The 14,022-nt window shown below is 40.9% G+C and overlaps 2 protein-coding genes across 2 annotated transcripts; both read left to right on the top strand.

Annotated features, from left to right (window-relative positions):
• The first annotated feature begins 501 nt into the window (after nt 1-501).
• Nucleotides 502-9,142, top strand: LOC147926989 (uncharacterized). Its single transcript, XM_087487260.1, has 2 exons — nt 502-1,372; nt 8,835-9,142. The coding sequence occupies exons 1-2, from the start codon at nt 502-504 to the stop codon at nt 9,140-9,142; spliced, it is 1,179 nt and encodes a 392-aa protein (XP_087343386.1).
• Nucleotides 9,143-10,306: 1,164 nt separating this feature from the next.
• On the top strand, nt 10,307-13,790 carry LOC147926990 (uncharacterized). The gene is made up of 8 exons (XM_087487261.1): nt 10,307-10,557; nt 10,912-11,243; nt 11,336-11,610; nt 13,027-13,057; nt 13,165-13,243; nt 13,330-13,472; nt 13,574-13,658; nt 13,736-13,790. Exons 1-8 carry the CDS (start codon nt 10,307-10,309, stop codon nt 13,788-13,790), a joined length of 1,251 nt encoding a protein of 416 aa, XP_087343387.1.
• The last annotated feature ends 232 nt before the right edge of the window (nt 13,791-14,022 follow it).

The following is a 14,022-nucleotide window of genomic DNA, read 5'->3' on the forward strand; positions in this document are numbered from 1 at the left end:
CCATCACGGCAAAGTAATACTTCCTACTTTGAAGACTGCGCCTAAAACATTATTATCGTTGTTTTATAATAATGACGATAGGGGTAAAAACTTCCGCGATAATATACGGCATGATGTTTTCGTTCACATCATTAGGTGGGAAAATTAACCATTCAATAAATAATGGTAGAGGGCCATATTTATTTCAGATGTGCGGAGAAAACTATCATCATATCGGTGATATCTTGCCAGAACCTGGAAAGGAACCAATGTTTTTGCAATTGTATATACATGACGTATGTAACGAGATAACTAATAGAATTTCTGCATTTAGGTAATTATATATATTGATAAATATGTATTTAAATATTTCCATATCTTAATTATTTGTTAAATATCTTTAGATTGATTTTGTATATCTACTAATCATTATTATTATTAATTTTTGTGTTTTGTTGTTGATATAGAACATCAGGATCTTCTGGAGATTTAAAACATGAGATTGTTGAACTATTAAAAAAAATGCTTGATAGTCATAATCCACATGTTAAGGCGTTTAGATCGGCACGTGAAAGATTTAATATGGAAGAAGGTAGCGAAGGTCTGCGATTAATCTTACCTTCAGAAAGAACTACTGATGCAAGAACTCATAATCTTCCTACCAGTAAAGAGGTAGCTGCTTTAATACCCGGAGATTTTACGGCTGGTGTGAATAAACGTGATATTGTTATAGAAAGTCGTTTGGGTAATTTACAGAGAATAAGTGAGCTTCATCCCGCATACTTGCCTTTACAGTACCCAATGTTGTTCCCTTATGGTGAAGATGGTTTCAGATTAGGTATCGATATAGGTTTCATGGATACCCGTGGACGTAAAAGGAAAACCATTACCATGAGGGAATTTTATGCGTATAGAATATTTGAAAGATATGAAGAGTCTTCGACTATTGTTATGGCAGGCAAATTATTCCAGCAGTTTTTAGTCGATGCATTCACTACCATCGAGTCGAACAGGTTGAACTACATATGGATGAACCAAAGCAAACTCCGAACTGAAAGAGTCGATAAGATAATTGAAGCTGCTGAAAAAGGACATGAAGACCTTGCACAACATGGAAAAAGAATATTTATTCCATCATCATTTACGGGTGGAAAAAGATATATGATGCAACATTATCTCGACGCCATGGCTACTTGCAAGTATTTTGGATTTCCTGATATTTTCATAACTTTTACGTGCAACCCAAGGTGGCCTGAAATTGATCGTTATCTAGCAAAGCATCGTCTTAATAAAGAAGATAGACCTAATATATGTAGCCGAGTTTTCAAGATGAAACTTGATAGATTAATGGACCAAGTGAGAAAGGAAAAAACTTTTGGTATCGTAAATTCTGGTATGTATTTAATAAGTTTTAATTATTATTATTTATATTTGAAACGACCGATCTTTTTTTTTTTAATAAATAAATAATAAATAATAATATAATAGTTAACTACAACTAGTGGTCCCATACCCACTAGCCACCTAACCACATTCACAATCCAACAGCGGAACAATAACCAATAACCAAATAAGTAATATCCAGCATTAATCCCAAACAGCATAAATCAAACAGCAATCCTAACAATGCTCTAAGACTCAAATTCTAGCAACCTAACAATGCCAGGTAACCATACAATCAAGTCCCTAGAACATCCTCCTCTTCATTGCCTTTGATTCCACGATCACACTTTGCCTTTACCTGCACCACAAACACAAATTGAGATGCATGAGTATTTGATAAACACTCAGTGAGGCAATCCTCCCATCTACTGGGCTATACACACAAGCAATAAGATCTCTACATGCCACAAACAACAATCAATAAAACAAACCAGGCAATATACATAGCATGCAACATCCATCGTAACTGAACAAGGGGTGTCGACCGACACCAGATGGTGTCGATCGACACTGACTATCTGGTGTCGACCGACACCAAAATGGTGTCGACCGACACCCTGCCCGACACTCCCGAAAACCCTAGTTTGCGTCGACCGACACCTCCACATGGCATCGTTCGACACTCGCCAAAGTCCCGAGCCGTCCTCGCGTTGGTGTCGACCGACACCCCAACTGGTGTCGACCGACACCGATGCCGAGCAGCGATTTCCCTCGATCAGAAACTCCGAATCTCGCCTCCAAGCTTCTCCAATCCGCTCCTTGCACTCCCAGAAGCCAAACCCAGCCCAGACAGCAACGAAATATCATAGAGAACACAAAGAAACAACCACATAAGCACCAAATCACATAGAATTTAGAGATCTTAGCTTAGATAAGCCATGGTCATGCACTCACCTCTTTGCAGGAAGTTTCTGACCAATAAGGACGAATCCCTCACTCCTAGCAAGCTTCTAGCACCTTCCCAGCCTCCAGTCTCTCAAGAACAGCCAAGAAATCTCCCAATCTCACTCACAATCTCAAGAACACTTGTTTTCTCTCTTTTCCTCTTTTTCAAACAAAAACGGCGACCACAACCTCTGGAACACGACCTAGGTCGTTTCCTTCCTTTAAAGACCCGGTTCAATGGTTTCCTTAAACCAAACCGAACCAAATCGATTAAAAACTCATTTTGATCAAACCGAAAAATAAGTGGTGTCGATCGACACCCCCTTGGTGTCGATCGACACCCATCCCCAAAAACCAATTTTTGGTTTGCGGATGTTACAATTCTCCCCCACCAATCTAGATTCGTCCTCGAATCTCGAACAACCATCAGTCAAGGACTCCCGTGCAACCGTCTCCACGGCCTGCACTCCTCCGACCGATCTACAGAAGGTCACCTCTAGGCGATAGACTCACGCTCCAGGCGTCATTTGCTCTTGACTTTTTGGACTTCCCTTTACTCATAGGCCTAAACCTTGAGTTTTTATTGGCTCCTCATCAGACCTGAGTCTGCATGTCAAATGATATAAGGAAAAAATCCAAACTCGTCTCTCGGTTTGCCACCCTACAGCGCGCCCCCGGATCGTCATCCGGAGTCGATATACCAACCATACTCCCGAGCCACAAAGTCTCTGAAAATGGCAGTACTAGGAGAACCTAAGTCCCCCAAGAGTTGCGAGCAAACAATTCTGAACACGTCTGAGTCCTATCCCTATCCAGGTTTCCTTCCCGTGACTCGCGTAAAACATCTCAATGTCTTACCAACCACATTTTCCCACACCGGGATACCCCATGACCGCACAAGGATCATATATACGCCACAAGGGCCGCCCCAAAGGCCAACAAAAATGTCCTCACGAGGACCGCCACCAAGGCCAAACAAAATGTCCTAAAAAGGACCGCCACCAAGGCCACTCGTCCCCAAAGGACCGTCACAAAGACCGTCTGTCCCGAAGGACCGTCACAAAGACCATCTGTCCCGAAGGACCGTCACAAAGACCATCTGTCCCGAAGGACCGTCACAAAGACCATCTGTCCCGAAGGACCGTCACAAAGACACTCTGGCTAAACAGCCCGCCACAAAGGCCAACAAATGGCTAAAAGCCCGCCACAAAGGCCACACAATTGGCTAAAAGCCCGCCACAAAGGCCATACAATGTCTAACAATACCGCCACACACAGGCACTCTGACTCAAAAGTCCGCCACAAAGGCACAAAAGCCCCTCCCAAGGCTTCCCACCGCAAAAATGGACAAAATTCTGACTCCCGCAAAACTTTCCATATTTAACACTTTCCATTTTTGGAAACTCCTCTTCACAACCCTGCCTCACGGAAACTTTGTACCCCAAACACCACCTCGTCTTGTTACTGAGTCGCACAACCAACCACCCCAAGCGACCGAGTAACAAGAGAGATGGGCTGGAATACTCCATTCCCGCTCCAGCCACGGATTACAGATGGGACCAGGCTAAACAAGCTCAAGTCGCGGCTTGCTTCTCATACCACTTCTTGAACCTTGCCTTCATCTTTGCCTCAGGCTCCCAAGTCTGTTCCTCAACACCATCACAGTCCCACAGGACTCTCATCAAAGGAATCTTCTTCTTCCGAAGTTCCTTGATCCTCCTCTCGAGAACCCTCACTGGTCTCGCCTCCAAAGTCATGTTAGGCTGAAGATCCTCAGGAATCTTAGCCAACACCTCCTCTCCCTCACGGAGACACTTCCGCAACATAGACACATGGAAAACCTTATGGAATGCACGCATCACCTCAGGTAACTCCAATCTATATGCCACTGGTCCAACCCGCTCAATCACCCTGAATGGACCCATATACCTCGGACTCAACTTAGTCTCTGACAATGACCTGTTCGGACCCCGCAACATGGCCATCTTGAGGTACACTCTGTCTCCCACCTGAAACTCAAGATCTCTCCTCCTCCTATCTGCATAACTCCTCTGCCTATCCTGAGCCTCCTTCATGTTCAGCTTGAGAACCCGAATCTTCTCTGAGGTCTCCTGAACAAAACTAGCACCAAACATGCTCCTCTCCCCCACCTGAGTCCAGCATAATGGTGTACGACATGGCCTCCCATACAAAGCCTCATAAGGAGCCATCTTTATACTCGCCTGATAGCTGTTGTTGTAAGCAAACTCTACCAGGTTCAGGTGATCTGCCCAATGGCCACCCCAATCCAACACACACATCCTCAGCAAATCCTCCAGCGTCTGGATCGTCCTCTCTGACTGTCCATCAGTCTGGGGATGATAAGCTGTACTCATATGCACCTTAGTGCCCATCTCTCCCTTAAACGCCTTCCAGAACACCGAAGTGAACTTGGAATCCCTATCAGACACAATGCTCGCTGGCACCCCATGCAACCTGACTATCTCCCTCACATACTTCTTAGCCAAGACCGCTGCTCCATCAGTCTTCTTAATGGCCAGAAAATGTGCTGACTTGGTCAAACGGTCCACAATGACCCAAATAGCATCAAAGGTCCGTGACACTGGCAATCCCACCACAAAATCCATAGTGATCATATCCCATTTCCACTCAGGAATGGGTAAACTCTTCAGTAACCCGCCAGGAACCTGATGCTCAGCCTTCACTAGCTGACACACATCACACCTCGAAACCCAACTAGCTACATCCTTCTTCATCCCGACCCAATGATAGTACCTCTTGAGATCACGGTACATCTTAGTCGCTCCTGGATGAATGGACAACTTGCTCGCATGAGCCTCTCTCAGAATCTCCTGTCTCAACTCCTCATCCTTGGGCACACAAACCCGACCGTGCACCAAGATAGTACCATTATCTGAGACCTGATACTCTGAATCCACATCCTTAGAGGCATTCACCAGCCCCAAATCCTTCTCCTGAGCCAACCGCACTCTACTCAGAAGATCTGCTCTATCTACTGCTTCCAAACCCAACGGTTCCTGTGAAACAGCACATAAGCTCAACACACTGATCTCCCCTACCAGAGACTCCATCTCCTGCTCCTGAGCCGAAGCTACCCTCTTCCGACTCAGAGCATCTGCAACAGTGTTAGCCTTTCCAGGATGATAGGCTATCTCCAAATCATAATCTGCCACAAGCTCCATCCACCGCCTCTGTCTCAAATTCAGCTCAGGCTGAGTGAATATATACTTCAGGCTCTTATGATCTGTAAACACCTGTACCTTTGCACCATAAAGATAAGACCTCCAAATCTTCAGGGCAAAAACTACAGCACCCATCTCCAAATCATGGGTAGGATAGTTGCCTTCATGCACCCGCAACTGCCGCGAAGCATAGGCAATCACCTTCCCATGTTGCATCAGAACACAACCCAACCCAACTCTAGATGCATCTGTATAAACCACATAGGGTTCTCCCTGCTCAGGCAAAGCCAACACTGGCGCAGTAGTCAACATCTCCTTCAGGCTTGCAAAGCCTTCCTCACACTCTTCTGACCAGACAAAAGGAACATCCTTCCCTGTCAACTTAGTCATAGGATGTGCTCTGCTTGCAAACCCCTGCACAAATCTCCTGTAGTACCCTGCCAATCCAAGGAAACTCCTGATCTCTGTGGCATTCTGCGGTCTAGGCCAATCTCTGGTAGCCTGAATCTTCTCTGGATCTACAGAAACCCCCTCTGCAGAAACAATGTGACCCAGAAAGCCCATCTCACGCTGCCAAAAACTACACTTGCTCAACTTGGCAAACAACTTCTGCTCCCGCAGCTTCTCCATAACTGCCCTCAAATGCACTGCATGCTCCTCAGGACTCTTAGAATAGACCAGGATATCGTCGATGAAAATGATGACAGATACATCCAGAAACTCCTGAAACACACTGTTCATCAATCTCATAAACGCTGCTGGCGCGTTAGTCAATCCGAAGGGCATCACCACAAACTCATAGTGCCCATATCTCGTTCTGAAAGCAGTCTTCCTCACATCTGCCTCATCTATCGGTATCTGATGATAACCCGACGCCAGATCTACCTTGGAGAACCAAGTAGCACCCCTCAACTGATCCAACAACTCATCGATCCTAGGAAGAGGATACTTGTTCTTCACAGTGACCCGGTTCAAACCCCGATAATCAATACACAACCTAAAACTCCCATCCTTCTTCTTCACAAACAACACCGGCGCTCCCCACGGTGATACACTAGGACGGATGAATCCCTTACTCAACAAATCTTCTAGCTGCTTCTTCAGCTCTGCCATCTCTGCTGGAGCCATTCTGTAAGGAGCCTTGGATAACGGTGTCGTCCCCGGTTCCAGTTCAATGGTAAAGGGATCCGACCGAGATGGTGGTAATCCCTGCAAGGACTGAAACACATCCTCAAACTCTTCCACTACTGGAATACCGCTAACCGTAGACTTCCCCACTGACTCTGGCATAGATATAGTAACCAGATAAGTCTCACGGCCCTTCTCGATCATCTTCCCAGCCTGAATGGCTGAGATCACGAGACTCCCCGAAGTCGGTCTAATACCCTGAAAAACCAACTTCCCTCCTGAACGCTCAAACTCCACTCTACCCCGATGGCAATCCAAATGCACCCTATGCCGATGCAACCAATCCATCCCGAGAATAACATCATACAGCTCCACTGGACTGATAAGCAAATCTGCTGGCCACGACTCTCCTGCGATCTGAATATCAATTCCTCTAGCTCGTCCAACCACTCTCAGGAACTCGCCTCCCGCAACCCTGACAACTCCTGCACGCTCTCCAGGATCCCCGCTGATCCCCGCACACTCTGCACACTCTGGAGTAATGAAGCTATGCGAAGCTCCAGAATCAAACATAACATGGGACTTAAACCCGCCCACCAACAAGGTCCCTACACAAACCTCATGTGTTGAGAACCTAACACTTATCACAAGAAACATAAACTCACCGTGGAATCACACACTCGGCTCGAAGAGGATGTTCTAGGACTTCATGCCACACACAATTGACTAACTCACATAATCAATCAAGACATGCAATCCCAAACATCTACAACAGAAACCTAGTGAACCCAAACCTAGAACCGTAAGGGCTCTGATACCAAAATGAAACGACCGACCTTTTTTTTTTTTAATAAATAAATAATAAATAATAATATAATAGTTAACTACAACTAGTGGTCCCATACCCACTAGCCACCTAACCACATTCACAATCCAACAGCGGAACAATAACCAATAACCAAATAAGTAATATCCAGCATTAATCCCAAACAGCATAAATCAAACAACCAGCAATCCTAACAATGCTCTAAGACTCAAATTCTAGCAACCTAACAATGCCAGGTAACCATACAATCAAGTCCCTAGAACATCCTCCTCTTCATTGCCTTTGATTCCACGATCACACTTTGCCTTTACCTGCACCACAAACACAAATTGAGATGCATGAGTATTTGATAAACACTCAGTGAGGCAATCCTCCCATCTACTGGGCTATACACACAAGCAATAAGATCTCTACATGCCACAAACAACAATCAATAAAACAAACCAGGCAATATACATAGCATGCAACATCCATCGTAACTGAACAAGGGGTGTCGACCGACACCAGATGGTGTCGATCGACACTGACTATCTGGTGTCGACCGACACCAAAATGGTGTCGACCGACACCCTGCCCGACACTCCCGAAAACCCTAGTTTGCGTCGACCGACACCTCCACATGGCATCGTTCGACACTCGCCAAAGTCCCGAGCCGTCCTCGCGTTGGTGTCGACCGACACCCCAACTGGTGTCGACCGACACCCCAACTGGTGTCGACCGACACCGATGCCGAGCAGCGATTTCCCTCGATCAGAAACTCCGAATCTCGCCTCCAAGCTTCTCCAATCCGCTCCTTGCACTCCCATAAGCCAAACCCAGCCCAGACAGCAACGAAATATCATAGAGAACTCAAAGAAACAACCACATAAGCACCAAATCACATAGAATCTAGAGATCTTAGCTTAGATAAGCCATGGTCATGCACTCACCTCTTTGCAGGAAGTTTCTGACCAATAAGGACGAATCCCTCACTCCTAGCAAGCTTCTAGCACCTTCCCAGCCTCCAGTCTCTCAAGAACAGCCAAGAAATCTCCCAATCTCACTCACAATCTCAAGAACACTTGTTTTCTCTCTTTTCCTCTTTTTCAAACAAAAACGGCGACCACAACCTCTGGAACACGACCTAGGTCGTTTCCTTCCTTTAAAGACCCGGTTCAATGGTTTCCTTAAACCAAACCGAACCAAATCGATTAAAAACTCATTCTGATCGAACCGAAAAATAAGTGGTGTCGACCGACACCCCCTTGGTGTCGATCGACACCCATCCCCAAAAACCAATTTTTGGTTTGCGGATGTTACAATATTAGTCTTTGGAAAAAATAACTTATTAATGTTTTTTAAAAATATTTATTTGTTTTAAAAATTTTCAGCGATGTATACAATAGAATTCCAGAAGAGGGGTCTGCCTCATGCGCACATGATTCTGTTTTTACACCCAGACAATAAGATGCGTACATCAGACGATATTGATAAATACATAAGCGCTGAAATTCCTGATAAAGAGGTCGATAAGTATTTGTACGAAGTTGTTTCTGATGTGATGATCCATGGTCCGTGTGGTCATATGAACAGAGATAGTGTCTGCATGAATAATGGGCAATGCACTAAATTCTTCCCAAAACGATTCATGGATAATACTGTTATCGACGATGCTGGCTATCCAATATATAGACGATGAAACGATGGGAGAATCATGGAGAAAAGAGGATTTCAATACGATAATAGTTACGTTATTCCCTATAATCGTGATTTATCACTCCGTTTTCGTGCTCATATAAATGTTGAGTGGTGCAACCAGACACGTTCAGTTAAATATTTGTTCAAGTACATCACTAAAGGTCCGGACTATGTTAGAGCCAAAGTAGGAGAAGAAGATCAGGAAAATGAAATTAAAAAGTTTTTCAATTGCAGGTAACAACTTAATAGGATTGTCAAATATTTTCATATTAAATTATACGTGACAAATTTAATCCAATATTTTTTAGGTATGTATCTGCATGTGAGGTTTCTTGGCGAATTTTTGCTTTCCCGATTTGTTATCGTACTACAGCCGTAGAAAAACTCCCGTTTCATCTTCCAGGACAAGAATTGGCTATTTACAATCAGGATGATCCAATAGAAGATGTATTGCACCGTACAACAAATAGAACTTCTAAATTTTTGGGCTGGATGGAATGCAACAAGATTTATCCCCAGGCCAGAGAACTTACGTATGCTGAATTTCCATCTAAATTTGTGTGGAATAAGAGAGAAAAACTTTGGAAGTCAAGGTCAGAGAAACGGAAAAGTTTTGCAATAGGCAGAATTACGTATGTACCGCCTTCTGTAGGACAAGCCTATTACTTGCGAGTACTGCTTAATAAAATTCTAGGACCAACAAGTTTTGACTATTTAAAAACAGTCAATGGTGTACGTTATAGTGATTTCCAAGAAGCTTGCTATGCTTTGGGATTATTGGATGATGATAAGGAGTACATTGCAGCTATAAACGAAGCAGGTGAATGGTGTTTTGGGGAATTTTTAAGAAAGTTATTTACGATCCTACTGCATACAAAGAGTTTAACTGTTCCTCTTGAAGTTTGGAATAAAACGAAAGACATCTTGTGTGAGGATATTTTGTTTAAAGAAAGGAGAAACAGGAAGTATTTCAAAAACTTATTTTCTTTCATCAAAATTTTCCGTTTTTGAAGGAAAAAAATATATATATTTATATATAAAAAAATGTTTAAAATTTTCTGTGGTAGGTCTAATGTTGTCACGGACTCAGATAGAAAATATATGTTTAACTGAAATAGAACTCATGTTACGATCGAATGGGACATCTCTTACGGCCTTCGAGACAATGCCTAGACCAGATGATAGTATAATAAACACAGGAGAAAATAGGCTTATCGCAGATGAGAGAATATATAAGCCTCAAAAACAACAGGAATTGTACAATAAGTTGTTACCTATGCTAACTGATGAGCAGAGACGTGTTTATGAAGAAATTATTCACTCTGTGAATCACAATAAAGGTGGTATGTTTTTTGTCCATGGTTTCGGTGGTACTGGAAAAACTTTTATGTGGACTATTCTTGGTGCTGATATAAGGTCTAAAGGTAATATTGTTCTTAATGTTGCTTCGAGTGGTATAGCTGCTTTGCTTTTGGAAGGTGGTAGAACGGCTCATTCAAGATTTGGTATTCCAATCAATCTTAATGAATATTCTGTTTGTTTGATAGATGCCGAATCTGATCTTGCTGATTTAATTAGAGAAGCAAAGCTCATAATATGGGACGAGGCTCCAATGAGGAGTTTGCGAGATATCATGAAGTGTGACCAGATTTTTGGAGGTAAAGTTGTTGTGTTAGGAGGTGATTTTTGACAGATTTTACCAGTTATTACGGAAGGTGGAAGGGTAGCCACAGTTTTAGCATCTATCAACTAATCTGTTCTTTGGAATAGTTGTAAAGTTCTTAAACTTACCGAAAATTTGAGACTTCGCAAAGCACTTAATAGTATGGATGCGGGTGCTCTTGCTACTTTTTCTAAGTGGCTTCTTGATATCAGGGATGGCAAAATTAACGAGTCAGATAGTGGGGATTTGGAGATAGAAATTCCGGATGATTTATTAATTAATACAAGTGGAAATCCTATTGAAGCAATAGTTAAAGAGATCTACGGAGAACAATTTACAAGGAGGACTGACCCAAAATTCTTTAGTGAAAGAGCTATTCTAAGTCCAAGAAATGACGATGTTGATAAGATAAATCAGTTTATGCTTACTAAGCTTCCAGGTATGAAAATTAAAAAGGATATAGAAATTTAATTTTTTGAAAATTTTCTAATATTCAAAACATATATGAAATTTAATTTGTTTATTTTGCAGGTGAAGAGAGACGATATCTTAGCTCTGATAGTATTGAAACGTCTGATACGAGCGGACTTGATGATATGATCTACAATCAGGAATTCCTAAACAGTATTCAAGTTTCTGGACTGCCAAGCCATGTTTTGACTTTGAGAATAAGAGCACCTGTCATGTTGTTAAGGAATATAGATCCTAAGGGAGGTTTATGTAACGGTACGAGGCTGATTATTACTCAGATGGCCAATCATGTAATCGAAGCAAGAATCGTGACAGGAAAAAAGGTTGGAGATAAGGTACTTATCCCTAGGATGTATGTTAGTCCACCTGATGCAAAGTTTCCCTTTCGTATGAGACGACGACAGTTTCCTATTACCGTGGCGTTTGCAATTACTATAAACAAGAGTCAGGGTCAGACGCTAGAACATGTTGGATTGTTTCTTCCGAAGCCGGTTTTCACACATGGACAGCTTTATGTTGAATTCTCTCGAGTGACAACCAGAAAAGGATTAAAGGTGTTAATTACGGATAAAGATGGAAAATGCCAGAATAAAACACTTAATGTTGTTTTCAAAGAGGTTTTTGAGACTGTTTAATTATTATGTTTGTAACTGAACATTGTTTTGGATTTTTAGATTAAATTTTATTTTCCATAATTAGTTAAACAATTTTTTATGAACTTTGAAATACAATGTTACTCATAATATTCATTACAATTATCTGTAATATAATTAAAATTGTGGTATTTTGCTATGTAATTAGAATAGAAAATATAATTACGTAATGGTAAAAATTATTGTTTAAGGTATGATAAAGTCTTAATTTTAACAATCAAATCTCAAACACATTTAAATTAGAACCTTGCAAAATATATCTATTAAACACGAATCATGTCTTTCATTTTGATATCATAATTTAAATAATAATATATAATAGTGAAAAAAAAAAAGTTGAAACGCTAAACGTTAATACGCAACGTTTAATCGTGACTCTTTGATTTCTTACAGTTCCGAAATCCCCTTTTCGTCTCCGACAAAGAGAGAAAACAAAGAAACCCTAATTCGATAGAATCATGAATATCGATTATATTTCTGATCTTCATCGGGGAAAAACCAACTGGTGGTCTTGAATTCTTGGTATGTCTACGAATTCTTCAGCAAACGAGTTTTTCTACTTGTGGATGAAAGGGTTAGAGAATTTCCCAAATGATAATTTCTACTGATATTTGATATTTTTAAAGTTTTATATATTAGATTACTATCACAATTTATCAATTTTTGAAGGGTGACACAATTGAGGTGGCCTTTGTTCCAACAACACTAAAAAAGCTCCAGAAGTATATTTATGAGGGTAGATGGTATGAGATTAGGACTTTCAAAATCATCGATCCAACCCTAAGGGAGAGGAATACTCATCATCCTTTCCAAATCAAGTTTACGGAAGAATCAACCATGAATCAATTGGAAATAGTAAATTCGAAAAACTATTTCCGATTCGAAGATTTGGGTGATATATATCGTTCAAGAATCCATCATCCCATTTCTTTTGGTACGTTTTTAATATACGGTTTTAAAAAATTTCAATTATACCCTGTGGATAAAGATTTTTGCTAACTTTGTGTTGTTTAATCTTTAGACTTTTAAGAATTTTGGAACTTTGTGGATTATTGCTATCTTTGTGTTGGTGAATCTTTATACTTTACATAATTTTAGGACTTTGAGAATTTGTTCTTCCCATATAAAAGTACAAACAGAACTTAGAAACTAAATAGTTTTATGTATATGATAGATTTGGAAACAATTTTCATCTTTTTTGAAATAAAAAAATTGTATTTTTATGGCAAAAAATAGATGTTTGCGGATGTGTAGTAGCTGTAACTGACAACAGAGAACATGCTGGCGAAGTTGTTTTCACGCTATTAAATGGCAGGTAAGACACATTTATTCCACATTTGATGTTGCAAAGAGTTTTAAGTCTCACTCTTTAAAAAATGTTTGTATTAACTTCATCTGTAGGTATGAATCTATCAAGTGCCGTGCAGTAAACAACTATGCTACCCTTTTCATGTATTCATGGGAGTCGTCAGGATGCCATCTCACATATCGTAACGAACCAGTGTTTTGTGTTCTGCGTTTCTGGAGGGTTGGAGAGTATGAAGGTATGACTGTTAATAGTACTTACAAGTTTTAATAAATGTTAAAGACTATCTATTTTGTATACTCATTTACATAACTTTTATAACACTTCAAACATCTCTAGGTGAACCGTGTATTGAAAACACATTGGCCTCCTCCAAGATCTTTTTAAAACCGGATTTTGAAGGTCTTGAGCATCACAAGACTATGTAAGTTTAAATGTTTATTAATACCATGTAGTATATCATGCTAGGGTTTAACTTATGAATTTTCTTTCTATACTTAGCTCCAAATTTGCTGGACGCTACTACATAAATCGTATGATGGAGCATGAAGAATAATCGTATAAGGGGCTTAAGGTGAAGGCAGGTTATTTAAATAAAAACTATTATGAATATGTAAACTTTATAACTATTTGTAATGTTTGTATGACCTATAATTTATATTACTTTCAAAAATAATCTCTATTGTCTAAACGTAGTAAATTAATGTGACGTAAATCTTTATCCATCGTGATTTAATTAACCATACCGATTGTATTGGGCTCATCAAATTCATGAAAATTGAAAATGG

Source organism: Camelina sativa, chromosome 15 (genome assembly GCF_030686135.1).
Source record: "Camelina sativa cultivar CO46 ecotype springtype chromosome 15, ASM3068613v1".
In the NCBI taxonomy this organism is placed as follows: Eukaryota; Viridiplantae; Streptophyta; class Magnoliopsida; order Brassicales; family Brassicaceae; genus Camelina; species Camelina sativa.